Below are 27,100 nucleotides of genomic sequence, written 5' to 3'. Positions count from 1 at the left end.
GAGAGCCCGCAGGCCGGGTGTGGCCTGCGGGCCGTAAAATGCCCAGGTCTGATTTAGAAGAATACTAAAGCTTTTCTATTCTGTCGCTCTCATTACCCATGAAGTCCAAACTTGTATCCGTCTTCAAATCCCTCTGGTGAGCGCTGTTGGACTCTAGAAAGCAATCTATATTGTCATCCACCCAGTCTTGTGATAATGAGAACACATACTGTGTCGCTGAAAGAGAAGCTGTCAGATCTACATGAACACTGACAACATAGATTCAATTAAAAGACCGTAAATGCCGTAGTAGCTGCATGAATTCACAATGTTTTGGGAATTAGGTTTCATTGCATTTAGATCTTAGGAGGCAGGTAAAGCGTTGAAACAACATAATTATAAGATGTTGATGATGCTCATTTGTGTTAATGCTGGTTGAATGTAAAGGGACAGGAGATGGCTGACATAACAGAGTCGTTTCAGCAGAGATGTTAGCAGGGAGAGTGTTGGTGAAGCCTCAGTAAAACACAGCTGTGAAGATGAACTGCCTCTGACTGTGGCCTTTGTTCTTACACTTCACACGCCTCACACACACAAAAGCAGTAACAAAAAGAGATGTGTGTGCGTACTGAAACGTGGAAATACGCACACACACACACACACACACACACACACACACACACACACACACACACACACACCTCCACTGATGTGTTCGCAGTAGTTCACAAGGTCAGCAGGAAACAAAGAGACGAGGGTGCATAGCCATTTCATAACCCCTTCTCTACCTGAAAGTGCCTTTACATCTACACTTTCATCCACCAACACACTACACTCTCGCTGTTAGTCAGCTTTTAAGCGAAAACGAAGGTAAATTCATCTGTGCAAATGTACTAAATTGTTGGGGGTTTTTAAATCACGTGAAAGAACATAATTTACTGTTATAAAATTACAGGTAATGACATTGTCATGTTTTTTTCCTGAACTCCACATGGAGGGCAATTCTAAAAAGGAATGTTAAAATGTGTTTTCCTTGATTAAATGAAATCAGGTGGTTCAGTCGGTTTAAATGTTACACCACAGTTGCTGCCCGTCGGAATCACAAAAGTCCTCAGTCCAAAAAGACGGTTTGGATTATCGGCTTTTATGACGAGCTTTTTCTTATTAAGATAAAGCTTTTTAAGTTGTTCCATAATTGACACTATTGTTGGGATATATTACATTTTAACCCTCTGTTTGATGAATAGGTAGCATATACCCTGGGTGTTAAATGATCCACAGCTCACTGCTCCTCATCTTTTCCCCTCCTGTTACTCTGCGTCTCCATCCTTCAGTGCTCTCTCATACAACATGTTCATTAGCTGTGTAACCTTTTACTTTGAGTTACAGTTCATCTCAGTCTGCTGCTTGCCTACAGGTCTCACTAAAGGAGCATGTTGGCCTATTAGTCATTCTGTCACGGCACACTGACTGGCCAGGCTCTCAGTCATCCTGCTAACCTGCTAACCAGCCGATCGGTCAGCAATTCAAGCATGCATCCCTCTATCCAAACAGTCCTCCATCCACTTGTCTGTAGCAGGCAGCCGGTCGGCCCGTCAACTGGCAGCTGCTGAGGTTGAGCTGAGCTTTGCGTCGTTGTAGAGCTGGAAGTGTTGCGACTGCAGCTGATCTTTGCAATTGTGTAGAGGTGCGAGGCAGATTGGAGACCATCTGCTTCTTTTTCTGTCTCTCTGTTTATTGTCACTTAACATTTCTTTCACCTCCTTGTGGTAGCTTCATCTTTCCCCTCCTTTTGTCTCATCCTGCATTCTCGTCCTCTTTTTTTCCACTAAATGATGTGGGATAGTATATAAAATCTTTTTATCTTCCTCTCCTTTACTAACTCTTGTCGTAACCACGTAATCTGTACCATTATCCTTATACGACAAGAGCTCTGTCCCTTATTATCTCTCTAAAAAAGTCACTGTTGATGCTAAGTGGAAGTTTGTTCTTGTTTACAAACTACTACAATAATGCAGCCCCATTTTTTCAGTTGTCATTACTGTAATGATCGTGTTTTGGATGTTTAATGAGCACTACTTTGACAAACTCATACTATGACTCATACTAGAGTAAAGGATATTTATTATGATCAGGTCTCATTCATCTGCTGTATAAACTTTTCCTTATACTCCTTTGGATTTGTCCTTCTACTTTAGGCTGTAGGGAGTGTTTTCACCTGCAGAACACAGTTTCATTAACTTATAATTGATTATCAGAGCTGGTGTGGAGGCAGTTTCTCATTTATTTTCCTTGTAAAGCTGTTGGACTTTGAAGCTGCTGTTGTACATTTTTCTTTACCTTTTCATCACAGACTTATGCTTGTGTTTGCATCGAGCATATTGACAGGCTGCTGCCTGGGGCGTCTCTTTCTTATTACTGTGTTGAATAGAAAACCTCTGCATCTACCAGTACCAAGCTTCACTTTATATAATAGCAAATGTTTACAATCTGGTATCACTATTGGATCTGACTCTATATCTCCTTCATCAGCAAAACCCACATCTCTCTTTATTCTGCTTGGAAATGAATGCTTTTGGTTGACATTTAGATATCAATGACACAACCGGTCAGAGTGACAAGAAGGTCAACTGTTTATGAAAATAATATGCGAGACATACAGATGAATTATTGTTTGATATTTTATGAATAAAAGTGATCGGAAGTATCCATGTGAACATGAGACGGATATTAATCGTGTGTGCGTGTGTGTGCTCGGCAGGTAACAGGCCAAAGGCCACATTTTAAACTCTGTCAGGTGTCTGCTGTGAATGAGGGAGAGGATTATTTGAGACGGAGCATCAATGCTGATTGGATTGGCCGGTCCTCAAATAGACATGCAGGGTTTCGTCAGACTGAAGCTCCTCATTTACTCAGACATAGGATGACTTTTCCGATTAAACTCACAAAATAACTACATAGAAGTTATTTCAAAGGCTTTCACTCAATATTGAACGGTGGTCTTAATTCTGCACTAAACTACAGTAAATACTCAGATGTATTTTTTATTGTCAGGAGAAGAGAAACAGGACACCTCAACTTATTACTGTCTGTTTAAAAAAAAAAAAACGACATTGCGGGTTTTGTAGGTAAAGGCATTTCATATAGATGTTTGCTCCCCAACAATGATATGTTGTCTCACTTATTGTCACTTCACATGATGTATAATATTAATAAGTTAAGCATCAAGAGATCTATCTTGTCTTTGGTACTGTATTCTGCTTATTAGCTTTGAGGCATGAGCATAAATGGGAATCACAAAAAAGAGTACGTAACAAAAATCCCATCCGTGGGTCAAGATTCTAAAAGTGCAACAGTACAGTACATATTTTACATACGTGTGCCCGTCACTGAGCAGCTAATTACCTTTCTTTGGTCTCCTTTCAGTCACAGATGAAGACACAGTGAAGAGATACTACGCCAAGTTTGAGGAGAGGTTTTTCCAGAACTGCGAGAAGGAGCTCCTGAAAATCAACACGTTCTATTCAGGTATTTGTTTACTTTAGTTAATGAATGACTGATGCTGAGTTTGTGAAATCAAAGATAATTTAGGAAAGCAGTTTCAGACCAAATAACTGAGTTAAAGTGTAATTAGTGGGCTGGTATTCAGAGAAACTATTTAATTGACTTTGACTCAATGAAGCCATAACAATGTGAAACAATCATTTTGAATATTCTATGATTGATTCTGCTCTGCAACAATGCTTCATCAGCAAATATATTCTAGATTTCATCTTGAATTTAACAGAATTTATTGTTGTTAAAAAAAATGTAAAATGTAGGTGTAATATATTGTATAAAACATGATATAAATACTGTTATAGGTTTCAGTTGCCATCACTTGTCATTATTTTATTTTCCATAATTTATGCGCACATTTACTCTAAGCGTCCTGTTTCTGTGCCATCTGACATTGTGTCTAATCTGGTCATTTGATTGAAGTAGCCAGTGGTTGTCGAGTTCAAGCGAGCAGGCCTGCCTGTGTGTATTTCAGGGAGCGAGGGAGTATGTACTGTGTAACATGAGACGGAAGCTATAATATTATCTGGTATTCTGGTACCAGGAGGTTGCCTTCTGGTCTCAAACTTCAGTTCAGGGGGACGTGGGAGGTGTCTGAAGACAGAGAGTGCTTCCTCTAGAGGCTGTTTGTGAAACTACAGGTCAGGTGATGGCCAAGGTTGACAGGAAAGATTGTTCCAGCTCATAATGATGAGACATCACTGGCAGATGGATGGCAAGAGGATCAATAAATAAGATATATACTGTAAATCATTGCCGATATTGTTTGCAGGAGGTTGATTAAATGAAAAAACTTTGACCCTCAACAGTGCATGCATTCATTACTGACATACTGTATGCTAGAGGCTTATATTGGCTGCTGTATTGTATGTTTTGTTAACTTGTCTTTAATATACATACAGTTGCAAAGGTTTTCAGAGGGTTTAGATTTGTTTTATGTTAATGTCTGTCTATATGAATAAAAACAGAATAAGGAATACAACCAAACAAACAATGTTCCTTTCTGATGTTCTCAGTGTGTATGTGTAAGTCTGTTGACAGCAGAGTCGCCTCACATTAGTATTACAGACGGTGAGTCACCGTCTCTCTTCAGCAGACCTGGGCAGTGAGGTTGGTTAAATGTTGTATATGAAAACATCAGCGTCTCCTTCCTGCTCTCAGGCATTTTGTTTATCCTCCACACACAGCTTTATCTGATGCCAGTTACTGTGTGTGTAAGTGTGTGTGTATAGTGTGTAGTAGTTTTGAAAAAGCTGGATAGGTTATGAGAAAGAGAGCCTTCTGATGGATGGGGATAAATCGTGTGCTGACTTTACATAAGACATTTGCCTCCACACAGCTCTTTCCCTCTGAATCTCCCTCTGAAAGGGGTCCTTGACCTCTTAAAGCCATTCTGCTGCATTGCGCGGAAATCCATCCTGTTGGACAACACTTTCATCCAGATGGGTTAAACACACACCAAAAAGACATTTTTGCAGACTGCCGTTTTAATAAAATATCCATTCATGTTGAAAGCAGAGGAAGAATAGACTCTTTAAACTTCTCCACTACAGACATACCAGTTGAAATCTAATCCACCAACACCTGTCTGTTTAAAGTCCATTACCAGCACACGCATGAACTGTCCAGCCAATGTCCTCTGTTGTGAATGTTATGGGCCCCTGCAATCCTCAGATTTAATCTAAAACTACTTGTCTTAGGCAGTCAGGGTCTTGACTTTCTCACGCCTCCTGCTGTTGTCATGCGTTCATCCAAGCATTGCTGTGACAGACTGTACGAGTCAAGTGGAAGGATTACTGTGAATTCAGATGTCAGATCAGCATTTCTGTGAGGAAGGTAGTGTGATATCTGGAGAATGTGTGGGTGGGTATGTTGAAGCAACAAAGCCTGAAAGTCACCAGTGAGCCCTCCACACCATCACTGCTGCTTATTATCTTTTTTTTGTATCTTTATTTTAATCAGGTAATCTTATTTAGATTAAGATCTCTTTTTTTTCCAAAGGAGACCTGGGAACGGAAACATTCACAATAACACAATCAGCAAAACAGAAACGCCGCCGCCGCAAAAAGGAATTAAAAACAGTTATAAGAATCATGAAAAACATCAGATAATAAATCTCTAAAATCACCAAAGGGAACGCAGGACTGCAGTTTGAGGGCAGTTTGCAGTTCGTTCCATTTAAAAAGTGCATATACCTGAAACCAGTTCTGCCAACATGAGTACAAACATGAGGGATCTGTAAGGTTAAGTAGCTCCTGAATCACATACTGTATTTACTAGATTTAAAGGAGAGAAGAGGTGTGTAACAACATGAGATTGCTATTTCTTCTTAACTGAGGTCCATCCAACCCTATGATACAGAGAACAACGATCAGTCCAAAATTTGTAATTTGCTGTGTTTCACAGCTAAAGTGTTGATGAATCATGACATAATATCTCCTTAGTCAAGGACAGACGGGTGTAATTGGAAACTGAAAAGCATCAATGGCAGACTGAAGACATGATGATACATACAATTGTATCATCAGCAACAAATTGGAGTATTAGGAAGAATTATGTTATATATGTATAATGTAAACCGCAATGGATCAATGCTAGATAGATCAATGTGGCAACCCATTTCTGATGGTAAACTGACTTGACTGAGTTCTCTCTGTCAGGTATGAGTGGAACCAATAGGTGTGGCCTCAGCCAGACCTATAGACTTTGGCCTATAGAGTTTGTGGAGTAGGAGTTTATGATCAACATTATCAAATGCTTTTGAGAGGTCAATGAAGAGGACAGCATCAAATATATTTTTTATCCAAGGAGGAGACAATGGAGAGGAGAGGAAGTGGTCAAATCAAAACCCTGAGGATTTCTTAAAGAGATGCTATACTGTTTTTAAATGTGCAGAGTGCGCTGAATGATAATAATTACATTTAGCCTTCCTAATCATGCTGGTGCAGATGTTTCTTTGTGGTCTAAAGGTTAACCAGTCCTCAGGGGTTCCACTGGATCTAGCCTTGGATGGAGATCTTGTTTGTGGATGACATTGGAGAGTTGTGGGGAGGACCAAGGACTGTATGTGTTCTTAATTCAATGTTTTGTATAGTGGGAAAGTATGTCTATCATTAAAATATTGTGAGAGGTTTTCCAGTGCTACTGCGAGACTAGTAATAGGGAATGTTTGCTAAATGCAAGGCAATGGGACAGTTATCACTATTATCTAGGGTAAAAACTCCAGATGCAAGCTAGTTTCAGACAGACGAGCAGCTATTGGAGCCTCAGCTCCACAGACTGTTAGGCTGGCAGTATGCTTCAAACCAAATCCGATTTGGTGTGTTATCAGACTGCTGTCACAAACAGCACAGCAAGGGGATATCAGTGTTCTTATTGCAACTCCAGGTCTGTTCATTTAATGGTATCCACACCAGCTGGAAGACCTTGCAGAGGTCACAGCAGGAGTGGACATGACTTACAAGTAAATACACTCGCTTCATACTTAAGATACTTAACTAGTACAAACCTAAAAATACATCAAGAAGTATGTGCATAAAATCGGCTTGCCAACAACACACACTCAGTTGACTCTTCTTGGTCACAAACCTGCCATGTTGCATGCAGGAAAATGACGACTTGGATTTCATTAGAAATAAACTACTTGTCTTAGTCTGTGTGACTGAAAACTGACAAACTGTCTGTATTTCTGCTTTTAGCATTATTTGTACGAATAGAAGGAAGAGGAGACTGATCAAAGGGGCAATACAAGATATGGGCTTCATGTATCTGAACCTGGTGTGACTTTTGATTGGTAAAAAAAACAAAAGAAGCCATGTAGAATGAGGACTAATCTTTGTTGGAAAAGTAGGTAGAAATGCAAGAGCAGTTAATGAAATGCAGGTTACTGCCCTCACTCCCCCGCCCCTCTCTCTCTCTTTCTGGCTATATTAACCTATCTCTGACCCAGATAATGGTCCTTCCCTCTGCAGCATTTACAGTTTAGCTCAGCCTAATAGTCTCCATGCTTCTGCTTTCTGGAACAGACAGCAGGAGAGCAGAAGAGACAGGGTGTATAAAAGTGTCTTCAGCCAAACTGAACCGTTTTCTTTTCTTCTTTCCTTCAGGCATAATGGTTAGATTACCAAAAAATATTTAGCAATGTGAAGAATAGTTTGCCTTAAATAATTAACTCTGCCTATTAATGCTTTTTGTTTGCTTTGAATTCATAACCCTCGTTTTTGTTATGTCCTTTATACTTAAAAATGTCCTCCCTCGGAAATAATATTGCATCAAATTGACTTTAATTCACCAAACCAACAATTCATAGTAGAACAGGACTCAACATAAAGTTATTGGGTTCGACTACATAGAATATAACTACAAAGTAAAAATAGTAGCTTCAGTGCTTCTGCACGACTTTCAAGAGTGGATATATGCATTATAAAAATACATGAATATGGTGCAGTACAAGCAACACAATAGTAAGCAATAATAAGCCATAAGAAAAACGTAGACCTCTTTTTTTTATTATGTTCTTGTCTTCCAACCTGTAGAAAAGCTTGCTGAAGCACAGAGACGCTCTGCCACTCTGCAGAATGAGCTTCAGTCTTCACTGGACGCTCAGCGCGAGAGCAACACCCCGGTCGGCCTGCGGAGACGCAAGACAATATTCCACCTGTCGCAGGAGGAACGCTGCAAACACCACAACATCAAGGACCTGAAGCTAGCCTTCAGCGAGTTCTACCTCAGCCTCATCCTGCTCCAGAACTACCAGGTATCATTACAATTACCACACAACACAATTTGCATTCACGGTTTGGTCCAGGCCGATAAATATAAATAAAGCAGGATGTAATCTTTAGAGTTATAAGCAATAACATTTTCATAAAAATACATGTGTGAATTGGCACTTCCTACTGTATTTTGTAACAATTGTTTCCTCCTTGCCGTCCACAGAACCTGAACTTCACTGGTTTCCGTAAAATCCTGAAGAAACATGACAAGATCCTGGATACTCCCCGCGGGGCCGACTGGCGTGTGTCTCAAGTGGAGGTGGCCCCTTTCTACACCTGCAAGAAGATCACACAGCTTATCTCGGAGACAGAGGTGCCTGCTCGCATACAGACAAACACACACATACACGCTATAATACAACAATAAAATCATTGTTTGTTGTTTGTGTGTGTGTAGGCCATCGTCACCACAGAGCTGGAGGGAGGAGATCGCCAGAAGGCCATGAAGAGGTTGAGAGTTCCTCCACTGGGGGCGGCTCAGGTCAGAAGCACAGCTGGTTACACTAGAGATCACTGAGTGATATGAGCCTCATTTGTGCCTCACAAACTTTTGGACTTGTAACTTCTCAAGCAAATTAATGTTCTCTTAAAAATGCAGAAAAGTTCAATCATATCAACCATTTTTTTCTCTTTTAGTTTTTTGTCATTTGATTTATTTTCAAAGTAGGCAGAGATTACTTTAATTTAAATGGAATTACTAGACCATAAAGACAAAATAAATGTGTGTCATATTTTCAGTTTCACAAGTCACCCCCCCTCACGCTACAGTGTTAAATTACCCGAATACAAATGTGGTGTCCGTGCCTCAGAATATCTCAGCGAGAATAATTTTTGCATTCATCTTACTGTAATGTTGGTTTTAAGATGGTTGATTTTGCTGGTGGTGACTAAAGATTAAAAACAAAAGGTGAGAGGTTCATTATGGAAGAAATTGAGAGGGAGGAAGATGGGAAGAGACGACGCGAGAGAAACCATGAGAGCCTTTAGTATTGATTTTATAAGTGCCTTTCCATTGTTGAACAGGATATCTTTCAGGAATAATCGAGGCTAGTGGCACTTTACCCCCCTATGTTATATCAACTGTTATTAATGCATTAATTACTGTCATGTCCGACTTGAATTGTGCTATGCGACTATTGATCACTCAATTTCCGTTGCAGGCATGTGTATAACAAATATATTAAACACATTAAAGTAGTCAGAGCTTTTTATGGAGACCCATTCAATTCAAAAGTTGTAGTTACATAAAAAATGATTGGAATCTCTATCTATCTGTGAGCTTGTTAATATGTATAATATGGTAGTTATCTGTCTTATTAATTATGTTTCTTTCTGTATTCCTGTCTGCCTGGTTCAGCCTGCTTTGGCTTGGACAACCTTTCGTGTGGGACTCTACTGCGGCTTCTTTATCATTCTCGCCATCGCCTTTGTTCTTACCGGTAAGTCACATTAACATCCAGATTCATGAATTTTTCATTTCCTGCACAATTTGTAACGTGTCACTGTAAGATAACTGGCAGTTTTGGAAGATGGTTTGAGACAAAAAAGGAGCCTGAGTGACAGGTTTTTATTGTTGTTTTCCTTTAGATGTGTTATCAAACAGACAATAAAGGGTTTTATACTTTATCTTTTAAAAAGCAAAAAATCCACTGTGGTTTTATCAGGCGCTGTATTTATCCGCTTGGAGAATGTGTGGCCACTGGTGCGGATATATCGAGGCGGTTTCCTGTTGATCCAGTTCCTTTTCCTGTTGGGCATCAACACTTACGGATGGAGGCAGGCCGGAGTTAACCATGTGCTCATCTTCGAGATCAACCCCCGAAACAACCTCTCACACCAACACCTGTTTGAGGTCAGAATGGGGAAATAAATGGAAACAACTATTTATATTACTGAATGAGAGAACATTTTCTTTTTCTCTCCAACTTTGTTTTCAGATTGAATGAGTGGTCATGCATTTTGTTTAAATATGCAATAGGAATGAATGGGGTTGTTGAGTCATCAGGGTAATCCAAATTCAAGGAATACATTACTATTTATTTCATTCAGCAGAATCAGTACATATCTAATTTCCACAGGGTTTTATTTATACAATGGAGTAACAAAACACAATATAATTTACACAGAATTATTCAAATTGCCTTGTTAATTTAGAATATGTGTAAAAAATGCTTTCTTTTAATGCCATTCACTTCTGTTTCTACCCTGTGTGCTGCAGATTGCTGGTTTCCTGGGCGTGTTGTGGTGTCTCAGCATCCTCTCATGTCTCTACTCGGAGTACACCTACCTCCCCATGCAGATCAATCCGCTAATCCTTTATGGCTTCATGTTGCTCTTCCTCCTCAACCCCTTTAAGACCGGCTACTACAAATCACGATTCTGGCTCCTCAAGCTGCTGGTCAGTCTACTAATTTATTCTCTTTTACTCCCATGCTATTTTAGTTTGAAAGAATTACAAGTTGAACTTCGGTGCCACCAATCATACTCACTCGGAGCGTCTGAAAATCTGAGCTAGTTAAGGTTCATCGATACACAAAGACAAATGTTGGCAATTGTGAGCCAGCCGTGAGTAACGCTGTAGAGCATAATAAAATGAACCAAATGCGAACAAGATGAGACAATATGAGACACTGGCGTATATTGGCTGAAGATTGAATATGGTATTGACACAGAATAAACTTGAATTGCAGCACAGAGTGCAGGAGCCAGGTTTAATGGGGAATATGTAGTAATTTGTATTAAAGACAATGGTTGCTATCTATATGCATGTACATAAAATTGCAAAACGTATACTTTAGGACAAACCAACAAAACAAAATGTTAACCCTGACTTTAACCAGATATTTGACTCTAACATTAACCAAAATCCCTTTAAACCCCCAAAATACAATGACAGAAAACTGTGTGTGTGTGTGTGTGTGTGTGTGTGTGTGTGTGTGTGTGTGTGTGTGTGTGCGTGTGCGTGCGCGTGCGTGCACGTATGTGTCTCTATTCCAGACAATGAATGCATGTAGATATCTATCTCAAGCTTCATGTTTACAAAACCCTCCTATGTGACACTGTTCTTTGTCTGAGCAAAGCTACAGGAGTGAGTGGTGTGTGTGTGTGTGTGTGTGCGCGCGTGTGTCTAGAGGGGGATGTAGCGAGACAGAGGGCAGAGGGTTTGAGGGATAATAGAATGCAGCCTCGTCCCAGGGGAGGTGGAGGGTTGTGACTGTGCAATCATTATAGGCATAGATCTATCAGTATGCTGATGCCCTGAACTCCTCTGGCCCTCCTCCTCCCTCCCTACTACTCCCTAGGAGCAACAGCAGCATACCCCCTCCTCATATTTTTGTCCTTTCTTTCACAGCTCCCCACAGTCCTCAGCAGTACTCCCTCAGCTCTCCTCCCCTGATGTGGCTCCATAATCAGCCTCAGTCTTGATTGGTCCTCACTCAGTAATTACAACAACTTATGCAGTATTAGAGCTGATATGAGCGTTTTTTCATGGTTGTCAGACATGTTGCCTCCTAGAATACACAATAAGTGATTAAGGATGTTTCAGGAGAAATTGTAGTTTTCTTGTAAAAAAAAGAATCTGTTGTTTTTTCGAGCAGTGCTATACAATGGTTCCATGCCAGATGTGCTAATTCCGTCTGACAATAAACCCTGGACAAAGGACAAATATTTCATTAAAGGACAAACTGCAGATCTACTAGTGTTTGCTCAAGAAATGAAAACCTAACCACTGCAGAGGGTTTAGCCTTGAGACATCCACATGGATAGAGCGGATATTGGTGAGATGGCCACTCGATCAATACAGACTTTGATTGACAGGTTAAGAAAAATATGGAATGAGCTGATATGTGTAAAGAAAAAGATCTATATTCTTTGACATTTTCAGTGGAAGGAGAGTGTGTGTTTGTCTGAAAGTGTTCATGGTGAGAAGCATACAGTTGCTCCTGAATGTCAGAAGTGGCCTAGGGGGTAAATGGAAAGAGTCGAGCAGCGTTGGATTTTTACAAAGCGCGGTCAATAACTGAGCTCCTGCCAAAAGAACGTATCCCAAATAACATGCCCATAGAATCCAACTCATGCCACAAATCACTGCCAGCCACATCATGCGTTTGTGTTGTACACTAGTGAAGCGTGACACACAAATGAACAGATAGGTGCACACAGACACAAAGCGGGGCTCACTAGGTTGTCCTGTGGAGTGCTGATAAGGTATGATCCCTTCATGTGTTGCAGATCATTAATAGAGGTTGTTCCCTGCTTTGCACTTCTTTTACACTCACTAATTGTTGACTAATTCAGTCCCCGTGTTGAAAGCACATACACACAATCAGAACTCACTGTAGCAGCGAGGTCAGCCAAGGTGTTTACTGAACGGCACCAAACATTTTTTCATAAATGAGGAATGCATGTTTTTCTTAGATGCTTTGATACACTCGTCTCGGTTTATATCAATGAATGTTTCAATGCACTTTGAGCTAAATGAGACTAGAATGAATATTATTAAAAAAATAGCAGCTTAACTTTATCGCCTGCCCTCTTTTCTCTGTTGTTGTTTCCAGTTCCGCGTGGTCACAGCACCGTTTCACCGGGTGGAGTTTGCAGACTTCTGGCTGGCTGATCAGCTCAACTCTTTGGTGGTTGTTCTGATGGACCTGGAGTATCTCATCTGCTATTACATCTTTGAGCTGCAGTGGAGCAACAGCAAGGGCCTGCTTCCCACGTTTAAAGGTGAGACATACATCTGTGTTCAGAAATTAAACTGTATGTTCTCTGTGCCCCTGTCTGTGAACAGATAATAATAATAATAATAATAATAATACTTTATATAGCGCTTTTCAAAATGCTTAAAGACGCTTTACATAGGACAGAGACAAACGGAACAAAACAACAACATAAATAGAAAGATAATGGAGCAAACAAAACAAACAATCCCCCCCGCCAAAAAAAGAAGGGCTTAGCAGGTGACGGTAGGGAGCAGGGGTTAGCAGGTGAAGGGTAGGGAGCAGGGGTTAGCAGGTGAAGGCGTGTTTGAATGATGATAGGGTGGGAGCCTGACGGATGTGGATGGGGAAGGCGTTCCAGAGAGGGGGTGCAGCAGCTGAGAAGGCCCTGTTTTTGTTGGTATCAGTCCATAATCATCAAAGAGAAAATTCCTCTTTCTAGACCCACCGTTTCCCCAACATCCCTCAAAAAATAGGCAGCAGCCTCAGTCAACTAAGAGTAGAGTTCATTTCCTGTTCTGAGGAGTGTATTGCTCTCTGGGAAAGTATAAGGAAAATATTCTAACTGAAGCAGATATACATTGATGAGGCGTATGGATAATAGGAACACCTAAAAACAGTAAACTGCAAAACTTAAACACAAAGAAAATCCTTGAATGCACTAAACAATAGAATGATGCTATAGGTATTCAAATATATGCACACCTTTTATTTTGTTTGTTCTTCATCATATATCGCATCATTATTAAGACCCAAACCATTTGGTTCTGAAGGTTGACAGGGTGCCAGACAGTTGAGTTGCCCTGTCAGGAAATACGATGTGAATAAGGTTTTAATTGCTGTCCGTCCACTCCACCAACAGTGACACGTTGGCCTCCACGCAGCCAATTAACACAGAGCTAATGGATCGGAAATGTTTGGTCACACAGAGGTCGCCATGTGACTCTCATAATAATGAGCCTCCCTGTGAGAAGTGGAAAGTGGAGAGGACTAACTACTGTTTTATTCTTTTCTAGACCCTGACGACCACGTATGCCACAGCTACTCCTACGGTCTGCGTGCCATCATCCAGTGTCTGCCCGCCTGGTTCCGCTTCATTCAATGCCTGAGGCGATACCGCGACACCAAGAGGGCCTTCCCTCACCTGGTGAATGCTGGGAAATATTCTACCACCTTCTTTGTCGTCACCTTTGCCGCGCTCTATGCCACACACAGAGGTAGGACCCAGGACACACAATTATATCTCCACTGAAATATCTATTTTGTGTTTCATGTACCCCAGGTAGGAGGTTTGATCTGAGCTGAGTAAACATGCATCTTCAGTGAATAACAATGCAGTAAATTTTTAGTTCAGAAGAGCAGCAGTATTTGTGGATTGCTGTAACAGAAGCGTGTCAACAACACACAGGCTTTTTGAGCTTTTGAATTGAGTTGTGTGTGCTGAGAAAGCAGAGGTGACCTTGAGTGCAAATGCTAGAAGTTGGCCTTGGCTCCTTGTCAGTGCCTAGAGCTTTATAATGGAAATGGGAAAGGTTTGTCCAACGCCACAGATAAACAAGGTTCTGCTCTTATAATATGGCATTCAATATGTGGGCATGAGGCCAGAGAGAAAGAAGAGACAGACCAGAGGAAAGGAGAAATAGCTCAATAGAAAAATAGAAAAAGAAAGAAACATACTCCTCATTTCATATCTACCAGAAACGAGATTGAAAGGCAAAAAGAGAGAGTGGTTACCATTAAAAGTCAAATCACTCTCTCCCTCCAACAGCTTCACAATTAGCCTGCAATTATTCAGATTCAGAAGCCATATCACAAAGGAGTTCATGTTCAAAGATGCAGCACCCAGGCAATAAAAGCGTGCCTTCAGTATGCATCGTTTGTATTTCAGCTTTTCCATCACAGATATTTGTCCTCGCAGCTCGTTTGAAAGCACTTTTTTTTTGCCCCTCGTATATTTAAACTTGTCTCAGATGCCAGTTTATATATTTATTTGCCAGCAAAATGCCAGCTATGAAACTCCATCTTCAACCTTTCAAACCGCTAAATGTTATTTCCCAGCTTGACTTTATTCTTTTACGATATCAATTCAAATCAATACGCTTGCTTCCTAAGCTGACCGCCAGTGATCTGATATTGAATGAATCAGGAAGAGACAGAGACAGACAGACAGACCTTTTTTTCTTCTTTTCTTGCAGCTCAGTAGGAGAGCCGTCCATTAAACCATATCCTCCTTCCTCCTCTGGTCTGAAGCCTGTAGACTAATGGCCTCTCTTCATGTGTTATTCTCTATGAAGCCGTCTTTCATCCAGCACGATGATGGAGGCTGAGACCAATCACTGGTTAAGCGAAGGAGAAGGGTGGGAACCCTTACACTGATGGGTAGTGAATGGATGGCTGAGGAAATTGCCGGTTGTGGAGACATTTGATGTATCTGCTGGAAAAATTATTATTCTGGTCAATTTTAAAGCCCTTGATGAACAAATATGGGCACCAATGTCAGAATATCCTGCATCCAAATATTTAAATTATGAGTAAACCGCCTCTGAAGCAATACAAGTGCAAAGTACAGGTATGACAAAATCATACTGCTGTAGCCTTGGGCAGAACAGATGATTCTCAGTCTTCCTGCATTACGCAGCATCTGCCAGAGCAGACATCAGGGTGGAGTCGTGTTCACACGGCTGGGTCCAGCTGTAAAAGGTGGTTGGAGTGTCAGTCACTATCTGGCAGAGTTCCCACTGTCTGTCTGTGGAAGTGTCACCTTCATCGCTAACCTGATCACAACTCGGATAGTTTCTGTGTGACCTCACCACCTCACTCCTTACTGGAACTGCACACACTTAGTTCCAGGAAGGCAAAATACTGAAACCTTAAATGCAACATATAAATCATGGGCTTCTCTTTAGATTCTACAGGACTGAGTGGTATTCAGTGTTGAGTTATTCCATTTACTAATCCATATCTGTAAAATGATGAGGTACAGTCTCCCCTGTATATGTGGCAAACTAGTTTTTCGATAGAAATGTTTTTGGGCTGTGTTGTGTCAATGTGGGATTCAAGCGTAAATCATTTTTTTATGTGTTGCAGTGAACGAAGTAGATTTCTCCCCTCAGAGAAACGTTCAGTTCACTGCTGTGAAGATGTGGTTGGACTGTCATGAAACTCTTAATCTCAGCAGATGCTCAGAGGTGATAGAGGATTTCCTGGTTAAGTCAGAATCCCCAAACTCTGTAAAATACTGTGTGAGGCCTGATAATAAAGCAGATACTTTGCTCAGGATCAATACAGGCTCGGTATTATGTACATTGGCTTGAGACTTATTGCTGTTTTAGATGCAGGGGAGTTACAGGCCTAATGCTAATTTAAACCTGTGGGATTTATCTCATGAACAAGCAAAGGGAGGAGAACATAATGTTGCATGGTGGGCAAAAATAGCAAAAAGCCTCTGATAGACAGAGAGAAGTGTTGTTTGGTGGGGGAAATAAACACTCTCATGAATGAGAAGAAATGCAAAGGTGTTTGTACACAAGTTTAAAAAAGATATCCCTCTGTTTGTGGCATCAACATTAAAACTCCCAAAAGCAGCTAAAATAACCGGGACCAAAGAGGAACATTAGTCCTGCTGGTCACTGTGAGAGGCTGACCATGAGGGTGAGGGGGAAATAAATTGAGTCAAGCTTCAGTGAAGGATCAGAACATTTAGAGCTGATAGAGCATAGCGGGGGAGGTAAAATGAAAGGTTAGATGGAGAGAAGAAAGAAATAACAGGAAAAAACAAGAAAATACCAGAGAGTTGTGATAAAGATCAACATTAAAGGGATGATTATTCACAGATTTATAGATATCGAAACATGAATAATGATAGGAAATGGATGGAGAGGAGAGGAGAGTGTAATTACCAGCCCAGGGCTGAACACATGTCTGCTGGACTCTGCTGGAATAAAGATGAGCCCAGAGCTGACAGCTTTTATAACTTAATTTCATGTTCTGACCCCTCATTCATTATCTGGAGAGAAATTGCAGCACACGCACACACACGCACACACACGCACACACACACACACACACACACACACACACACACTTATACACACCCTCACCCTCCGTGAAACACACGTTATCAATGGAGATAAGACACAACTCTGAGTAAAATGTCTCTCTCTGCCTGCTTGAACTCTAGTTCACCCCTACTAAAGCCAAGCTGCCCTATGCAGCACACTGTATTCTCCCAAAACTCTTTTAATTTTCCCTGTGAGGTTTGCTCATACGAGCTGATTCTTTTAACTGCACCAACTTGTCGTACATACATGTTTCACCCTGGTGAACGCCACCTGTTCATGAGGAGGTGCGTTATTACAATATAAGGCGACCTGTTCTGCTCACTCAGTTTTATTCACAAAATGTCCCCAAAATGAGTGAAAAAAGAACTTCCCCGGTCAATAGCCTGTATCCGTGTAAACCCAGCGGTGGTGTTAAAGGACCCGATACAACTAGAAAATATGGTCCCTCCATCTAAATTCATTCAGATTAATGGTTTTTAAATCGATTGTTTTTTTCCCCTGCGGAGATAATCTGTGTACAAATTAATTTGGACCCAAAACTATTGTAAATCACTTGTACGTTCTACATAAAAACAAATGTATTCGTACGAGTGGTTCTTGTGTGAGACCCAATATCTCGAAACATTTCAAAGAGGAAATTCTATGATTGGAGATTTCTGAAATTCATTTGGTTGGATGAGGTCTGTTGAGTGGTCTCTAGTTGCAGGATTCTTAATTATCTTGTTGATGGACCCGGTGACCATGTCAACAGATGAGAAATTACTTAATTAATAGCAAGGACTGATTGTTCCTGGTGTGAACCTTTTTACATCAATAGGAACTGCGCCTGTTTCATAAAATGAGTCTGCCGAGGTGCTCTGCCTTTAGCAGTGTTTACCCTCATGAGGGCCTGTGGACAACCACAGCAAGTGTGTGTCTAGTAACCACAGTTAGCCCTCACTGAGCAGCCAATCAATGTCCATCTCACGATGCTTAACCTTTTAATGGTCCAGTGGCTCACCAGCCTGGTGGAAAACACATCAGCCTTAACAGAAACTGAAGGGTTAAATACTTGCACTCTTTACAAGCTGAGAAACTCACATCAGTGGACATTCTCCAGTGACAAGAGTCTATTGTCCTGGACTGAGTATAATCTACGGCTGGGAAATCTCAGTGTGGCCGTAGGGACTGTCTTCCATCCCATCGCTCAGCTGGAGAAGCAAACCGCACAATGGGAGCAGCAGTTAACAGAACAGCACAGCCGTTACTCTCCGTTAGAAATGTCCCCACTCTGCTCCCTGGCGTCTCTTTGGCTGATAGCAGGAAGAGGCAGTGACTTTGACAAATGGGAACGAGCCTGGTCTCTGTCTGGTGGCTACTGCGTCTGTCTGTGTGAGTCGCTGTGTGAGGCCACTGGGTGCTGATTCATGTATCAACCCCACTGAGGAACAAGCAAATCACATCCTGGAGACACACACAGACTGCTGAGCGCGGCTAATCACGCTCTGACATTATACAGGGCATCAAACAACTGTAAACTAGCTTAGAGGCCGTTAAATACTCATCAGCTGTGGGCAGGTCAACAAATAATGATAATAATCGTCATGACAGCCAACATGTACTGTCTGCCACTGTAGTATTTTGTCAACAAATTATTAAACCTGTTTATGAGGAAGCGCAGCAAACGTGATGCAAGATTGAACAGTTTAATGAAATGACTCTATCTTGGAACCAGCAGACTTGTAATTGATTATGTAAATATTAATCAATAACTTAACAGTTGCAGCTGTAGTGAAAAAAGTAAGTACATGTAGGTTCTTGCCCTTTTGAGAAGTATAACATTTTCTCAGCCTATAAAGTGCTGAGTCTTGACTTTGATATTAGAAGTGAGACACGCTGTGTGAGACAGAAAGATTTAGCTGACATTTATTCTTCTCTGTGCTTTCACAGCACATATATGTGCACATGCCGTACAATAGATGCACATTTTAATACAAAATGGCCTTACCTCAGAAGAATACATCCTCATGCTGTAACTCTGTAAAAGTCAAATCATCACGAGTTCAGTTAGTGTATCTAACTGTCCTCTGAAGAGGTATTAGTGGTGCAGCGAGCTAACAGAGTGTGATTTGATGTTTGGTCATTTTCCATTAGGGGGAACATTTTAGGATGTATGAGTGGAAATTAAACTCTGAACTTAATAGGGCTATTAATCATTTGCTAGTGTATTCCTGGCAGGAGGGCTCCCTCTAGTGGTCAACGTATTGATTGCAGAATGTACTCACGTGGTGGTAGAGTCTGTCAACCTTTTATTTAAAAAGATAGTTTCTTTTGTACCAAATCTTTACATTGTGTTATCTACAGTCACTCGTGTTTGTGTGTTTATTTCAGAGCAAGGACACGCAGACGCCGACATGTTCTTCTACCTGCTGATCGTATTCTCCACTATCAGCTCCCTGTACACGCTGATCTGGGATCTGCGCATGGACTGGGGTCTCTTTGACCGCGGAGCCGGAGAAAACACCTTCCTCAGAGAAGAAATAGTTTACCCACACAAGGTAGAGTCTGATAATGTTAAATGACACACACAGATACACACACACAGCTAATCCTGCCTCCCCCGCGTCCAGGCCTACTACTATTGTGCCATCATAGAAGATGTGGTCCTGCGTTTCGCCTGGACGATCCAGATCACCCTGTCCACGACGACCAAGATCCACTCTGTGGGCGACATTGTTGCCACCGTGCTGGCTCCCCTTGAGGTCTTCAGGTGGGTCTCCATTACATGACAAATGTTATTCCATACACACACCTGAAGTCACACATGGGCCCTTCCAACCCCCTCATCCCCATCAGGCCCACACACTCATTTCTAATACAGTTTCCCCTTCGCGTCAGGTTCGTCCTCTGACTCAACTTCTCTCCCTGCAGGCGTTTTGTGTGGAACTTCTTCCGTCTGGAGAACGAGCACCTGAATAACTGTGGTGAGTTTCGTGCCGTGAGGGATATCTCCGTGGCGCCACTCAACGCTGATGACCAGACGCTGCTTGAGCAGATGATGGACCAGGACGACGGCGTCCGGAACCGTTCAGGCAAGAAGACCTGGAAGAGGTCCTACAGCCTGTCTCTCCGGCGCCCCCTGCTGTCCTCCTCACAGTAAGAAACAACATGAACATATCAGGCCCATACAGTACATACGTACATATTTATTTTAAGTTTGATTCATAAGGAGGTAAAAATGTACAAATGACTGTAGACAAAGAAATCTACTGATATTAAACAAATAGCTTGAAGAGATTCTACATTTCTCATCTTTGTCGCTGTGTCACATTATGATGACTAGATACGAGAGGCTACAAAATATTTTTGAACCAGTTTAATTTTCGGACAACATTATACTATTTACTGTTTATTTTATAAAATACAATATATCAGACGTTGTCAGAGATTAAATGATGCAGTTGCCATTGTTGTCCAGTTGTGTACATTTTTCTGTAAAACATCAAATAACCTATCTGTTGAAATGATTACATGAAATTAAACACAATAGTAAGATCATATTTTCAATCCTCCTCTAGATCAAAAAAGGACACCAAGGTGCTAATTGAAGACACGGATGACGAGGCCTTCAGCTGAGCTCACAGCGGCACACACACAAACGCACACATTCTATACTTATAAGGACCTCATTCACTAACACACAACCCTTCTCCCTTATAGTGATAACAGAGTAGTGACCCTCAGTCTGAACCTTTAAAGCATTGAGGACCTCATGCGGCCCTCACTTTGGACAATTTACCTCATATTTACATCCCTGTGAGTATGTTTGGTCTTTATAAGTATAGACAAACACACTCAATACACACTTTAATGCAGAAACACACAAAAAAATAAATCTGCTGATGAAGCACAAACATAGTTTAATAGCTACAATTGAGGAGAGAGCTTATGACAGAGAGGGAGAGAGAGAGAGAGAGAGAGAGAGAGAGAGAGAGAGAGAGAGAGGGATAGACAGACAGACAGATGTCATGAGAAATCTTCTGCACATTAGTGGAAACAAACCACACTGCCCTGGGATTATCCTCCTCTTCTTTAAAACAACTTTTACTTTAAGATATTTGTGTTTCTTTAGATTTATTTCCGAGAAGCTGCATCGATGACTGTTTACAATCCTTTTTAACTACCGGTACACTAGGATACACAGGGAGAAGACAAGCCAATCAAAAGACTCAACACACATCACAGCATATCAAAACAATTCAACTGGTTTCAACTTGTTGATTCTTTTTATACTCCGCCTTTTCTTTTAGTTGAGTTGTAATACTTTTAGTAAAAAATCCCAACCTGGAGGCATTTGCAGGAAAAGTGCATTTAACACACAAAACAATGAAAAAAAACTTTTACACAGAAAGGGATGTTTTGATTCAAACATTTCTAAGTTTGTGAAGTTGCTTTGTAATATATTTAATATATTTTGATGTGCATTATTACTCTGTTGTAGTTGTTAAGTACTACTACATGTGTTGTTTATACTAGTGAGTCTAGCTGAACATCCACACTATGATTGTTTATGTATTTTATACGGTTTGGAATGTTTTTCTTGGTTAGACTTGTGCCATGTTTTAAATAAGCTCATATTTAGACCTCAATGTATCCCCGACCCAAAACTTGATGCTACACCGACTTGTGAATCATCGAGTCGTGTCATCATAAAGTGCCCTATTAGATCAAATATGCTATTCTTTGCATTAACTACCAAAGCTTTACTTTAGTGAATGTGTCCATTCAACCTGAAAGTCCCAGTGTTACGAGTAGTGTGTCCAAAGTGATGTGATGTACCCGTTCAAATATTCAGATAAATAGTTTGTAAATGCCAGCGGCTCTCAAACTGGGAGGGTGACCAGGGGGGGAATGAGGCTCATCTTGCATCGTGGCTAATTTTGTTACTAATTTTATAATAAGCACTGATTTATTTCACCTTTCAAAAATGGTGCAGTTTTGAGAAGCCAGGTATTCATATCCTGAGCTCTCTGACAAAAGCTCAGTATCGGTCGGTTTTGTACACAACTTAATTGTGCCTATAAACATGTTTGTCTGCGGCTCTTAATAACTTGGGCTTCTTTTGTACCAGGTGAGTGGTTTCCACCAGCAAACACCTATATTATCACCAAATGATTCAGCCTCTTGATTTGGTTTCACCCAATTATACTCGTAAACCAGAACGCACATGGACGATTAAACCTCGTCCAACATGTGAAATATAAAAGTGGGTCCCTTTGATGATCTCATTGAGTTACTTTGTGTCAGTCAGATCTGGCACCACTGCAAAAGCTCTTTCAATGCTCTTAAACAGAACATATCTGTAAGCTGGGACGTGTTTCGCAGCTCCAGTACAGGTTTCACCACATTCAGCGATGCTTTCACCAGATGTGTGTTGTTTGTCGCTCATGTTCAGTGTTGCCTCTTTCATTTTAGCACTAAAATGATTTAAAGTGTTTTGATTTGTTAGATCAAATGTAATCTACTGATCATAGGTAAGGAACGTTATTAATAACCAGGTAAAATGTGCTGTGCATCCGACATCTACTCTTCACTCTCTTTCAAACCAGCAGCTTACGCTTTAAACTGCTGGTAATAACTTTAAAGTGTGGTGCTGCTGCTTGTAAAGCCCCTCCTGGTTTTCAGAGAAAGGATGCTCATGTTAAAGCTGGTTTGTGTGTTTCACTTTCTCTTCCTGTTTGACCCCCTCACTCTGCTCTCTGCTCTGCTGTTGCTCCCTCCGGCTGCGTTGCCTCACCAGCAGCCAGTCATGAGACACAAAGCCCAGAGAGCCACAAGACGAGTGTGTTACAGAAAGTCTTGTTTCTTCCTGTTTGTTTTCCTGTAGCGGCTAAAAGACTGAACAGCTTCTATGTGCAATGAGCTAAATGTGAACTAGAACGCTAGAAAGTAAAAAATGTATACGTTAAATATGTAGAAAATATGTAGAAGATGGGTAGCTTCCCGGTCCATGAAAATACACTGGACACACACCATAACTGTCTACAGGCATACAACATGACACACACACATAGACAGACAGACAGCCCACAATGCACCTCTCTCGTGTCGGAGAGCACAACTCTACAGCAGACGGTTTTGTAAAAAGGTTTGTCTGGCCTGCATGCTGCTTTAGTTTTACATTGTACAGAGCTTAATTTATTTGACATGTGTATATTTGCAATCATTGTTGCCACTGTGACAATGATTGATTTCATACGTTGCCATTATTGCTCCAAGACAAGCAGTATTTTTTTCGGTGATTAGGAGCTTGTGTTTTTGATTGATCACGATCCTGCACTCTTTTTCATGTGTAAATCTGTTGACAATGTGTTTGTATAAAGAAAATAGGAAGAAAAAAATCCATACAACTGGAGAATGTGATTGGTGGTATCTTGTCGTCGATTCCTTCTTATTTCAATGCTTCTGGGAGGTGTGAGGGGTCCTGAAACTGTAACACTGTTTGTACATTTGTGAATGTGCATGAAGATATTGTGGACGTTACATCTGTTGTTGTGAACTACTGCCCTGCTGACCGAAGCACTTTGACATACTGTAGGGCGCAGGAACAGACCCACACCGTGACAAGATACTGTTCAACTGATCCCAGATCTGCATGAGTCTCTCTTGAATCAGCTCATGAACAGATCCTGGATCTTTACTTGAAGCCTTTTTTAAGATGCTTCTCTTTGAGAAAAACTAATGTTTTAGTGACTGGTGTCTGTTCAGTATGTGTAACCCAGTGACGAAAGCAAAAACAGGGTTATTTTGTACAGCTTGTGTTTGATGAGGGGATCCTCAGCCCTGCCATCTAATTCTTCTCATGGGTGACGTTGTTTCCACTGCTTGCTGAAACCCCCGTGATGTTAAAGTGCTTGATATGTGTCGACCCCGCCCTCTCCGTCTCTTGATGTTGTTCGTGCCCTTTCTCTAATCTCTGAATGTGATAGTACCTGTAGTTTGGTAGATGGATGTTCTACTTTCATAGGATACAAAAAAATATTATAGAATAAATACATTGCGACTAAATGTGATTTTAAGAGACATAAAGAAAGCAAAATGTCTGACCCATCCTCCCCCGAATCCCTTTTACAGAGTAGTTTGTACTTGTCGATTGTATAATACCGTTCTATGATGGTTTTCCTGATGGTATTTGTATTTCTGTATACACTTTGGTGATCCTGTCATATCTGGGTTTTATAAACCACGATTATTTTTAAAACTCGCTCTGCCTCTCGACTCTTTCTTTTCTCTTTTACTATTAAACTAAGTACCTGCTGTTCAGCCTCTTCTCATCGTTGAGTTTCTCACAGATGCTCGTTTTGGTTCTCGCGGATGCCTCTCCTTCTCAGAGTGAGTCTCGCCACCTTTAGTCGGGCTCTGATGGGGTTTTGTAAATATAAGTACATTAACACGTATTTGTACAGCGTATTCCTTTAGCTCACGTTTGTTTGCTGTGGTCGTCGGTTCTGTTTCCTTTTCCTGTTGCTTCATTGTTGACATTAATGACAAACTTTACTATTTATTTTTTTATTTCATATTATACTTTGACATTTCCTATAACATTGTTGTGACAAACTATATTTACTTCTCAATGAAAATGTAGTGGCTTGTTTATGACCTATTGTACTATGACTTTTGAATGTCATACTGTACGACAACTTTTTTTTGACATACTATGACAAGCTAAACTGACTTATGAAATTTCTGACTGTATTATGCTTCTTTTTTTTATGATATACTATTTTACTGACATTCTATGATTATGACTGACTTTTTCATGACCTTTTTATGAGACACTATACGATGACATACTACACTTACAGTAAAGTATATCATAAAAATGAATACATAAAAGTTTTTTTTTAAAGGCATTATAGTATGTCTTAAAACATTTGTAAAAAAAAAGAAATAAAGTCATAAGGCAAAGTGTAGTATGTCATAACATTCAAATACAAATGTCATAGTATAGAATGTCATAAAATAGCGGTAAAAATGTCAGTGTGCAAGAAAAATGCAATACATAACAAGTCTAAGTCAGTATATTAGGTCAAAAATGTCATAAGTTAGTGTAATATGTCATGGAAAGCAATAAAAAGTCATAGTATGTCATACACAATTTATAAGTCACAGTATAGTAAGTCAGAAAAATGCAATACTTAGGAAGTCAGAAAAACGTCACAGTATTAAGCTTGTCATAAATATGTCATAACATTTTTTTCACACAATTAATTTAAAAAGGTATAGTATGTCATAAAAGGTGTCAAAAATGAAATACATAAAGTTATAAACCGCAGAGTAAAAGTCATAAGAAAGTTGTAACATCATGTCACTAAAGTCAAAAATAGTCAACACATCAGGTCAATAAAAAATTATAGTATGTCATAAAAAGGCAGAAACAAGTCATAGTAAAGTATGTCCTTAAGAAGACAATAGATAGTATACCATTACCCCCCAAAAGTCATTTTATGACCTATTCTTAGGAATAAATATGACTTTTTAAATTACATTTTTATGAGATACAATGCTACGAAAGATTCTATGAAAAATGTTCATTATTAGGGATTAGATGTTTAACATTCCTTTTGTTCCCAGTGGCCGAGTCTGATGCCGTTACGTTCAGTGTGCCGGTAGTTATTGGCGGAGTGGAGGCGCCGACTAAATTAAAAAAAAGGTGAACACAGTGTCAGACGATTCTTGAACTTAGAAACAGCCGTTGAAACAATCTCCCCACAAGGTCGATTGGGGCCGTTCTGGAACTTTTAATGGTATCTCATGATCTCCCTGAGAAGATTAAGATTACCTAAATGAATCTAAAGCTAATTTTTTTTTTTTTACAACTCCACTTAAATGTAGACGTAATACAATAACACAGCTACAACAGCAGCCCTGCAATAATCCTACTTTAACGGATACATTGATTATTAAGCACATTAGATTTGTCTATAAAATATTTGATAATTGTGAAAAATATCTCCATTTCCAGACCTTACGGTGACAACGTTTTACTTGTTTTGTTCCATCAACAGTCTAAAACCCAAAAGATAGTCACTGTATGAAAGATAAACAGAGAACCCCAACAATTCCTAACAGTTACTGAGCTTGAAATAGAACATTCCTCCCATTTCCGTTTTTAAAGTAATGTGAATGATTATAGGATTATCAAAATAGTTGCAGATTAATTTTCTGAGATCAGTATTCTACTAATCGTGGAAGTTCTAGTTTTGTTTATACATTGTCAGATCTGTCATCCATGGTCTTTTTAATGGTCTTCTGTGGCTCTAGTTTCTTTGTTTTGTTAAACTCAAGCCAACAAACAACCTACCAGTCAACATCTAAGAAGGTCACAACTAGGTTGTTTATTTTATGATAACTGATACAGGATAAATGTTATACATTCTATTTTAACACTGATATTTTGCTTTTATTTTCAATGTCAGTATGCAAAAAAAGACAATACAAAGTAAACATTTAGTATCATGAATATGATACATAATTTGACTGCTTCCTCCATATTAAACCAATTCATTTTAAGGTCTACTTGTTGCCTTGGTGATAACTTGTTTAGCTACAACACAAAGGAAAAATAAAATAAAAAAATGCAAAACATCAAGAGTTGGCTGACAGCAAACACTGTAAAGAACAACATGATTTTAAGATGTATCAATCAACTCGTGTAGATGCATATATAAAAATACAGGATCCCTGTTATGTATATATATATATATGCACATACAGTAACAATGCAATTACTAGAGTTGTAGAGCCTGTACTGGGCATAGAAACAGACAAAATGAAGAGAGCATGATACACATACATACACACGTTTACCATTATCTCTCCATATAAACACGCATAAACCAACCAACCAACCAACAAACAGAAGGCTCTCTGGCTTTAGAAGCTAAAAACTACACTTGACTTAAAAAAAAAAAAAAGAAAAAGAAACAGACATTCACATTTCTGAAACAAATTTCATGATCTCGTA

General features: G+C 40.1%; 1 protein-coding gene across 1 annotated transcript in view; it reads left to right on the top strand.

The window, feature by feature from the left end:
* xpr1a (xenotropic and polytropic retrovirus receptor 1a) overlaps nt 1-20,709 on the top strand; it is a gene marked incomplete at both ends in the record, with an annotated part of 60,960 nt that extends 40,251 nt beyond the window's left edge. Inside the window, 13 exons of the mRNA XM_079220414.1 lie at nt 3,406-3,507; nt 8,073-8,293; nt 8,476-8,625; nt 8,710-8,793; nt 9,670-9,751; nt 9,977-10,164; nt 10,531-10,710; nt 12,872-13,040; nt 14,050-14,250; nt 19,465-19,631; nt 19,704-19,843; nt 20,005-20,229; nt 20,652-20,709. Coding sequence (XP_079076540.1) covers nt 3,406-3,507; nt 8,073-8,293; nt 8,476-8,625; nt 8,710-8,793; nt 9,670-9,751; nt 9,977-10,164; nt 10,531-10,710; nt 12,872-13,040; nt 14,050-14,250; nt 19,465-19,631; nt 19,704-19,843; nt 20,005-20,229; nt 20,652-20,709 — 1,967 coding nt within the window. The remainder of the gene's footprint in view (nt 1-3,405; nt 3,508-8,072; nt 8,294-8,475; nt 8,626-8,709; nt 8,794-9,669; nt 9,752-9,976; nt 10,165-10,530; nt 10,711-12,871; nt 13,041-14,049; nt 14,251-19,464; nt 19,632-19,703; nt 19,844-20,004; nt 20,230-20,651) is intronic.
* Nucleotides 20,710-27,100: the final 6,391 nt, after the last annotated feature.

Source organism: Taurulus bubalis (assembly GCF_910589615.1).
Source record: "Taurulus bubalis genome assembly, chromosome: 7".
In the NCBI taxonomy this organism is placed as follows: Eukaryota; Metazoa; Chordata; class Actinopteri; order Perciformes; family Cottidae; genus Taurulus; species Taurulus bubalis.
Note: the sequence above shows the minus strand (reverse complement) of the source record. Positions and strands in the feature narration are given on the sequence as shown.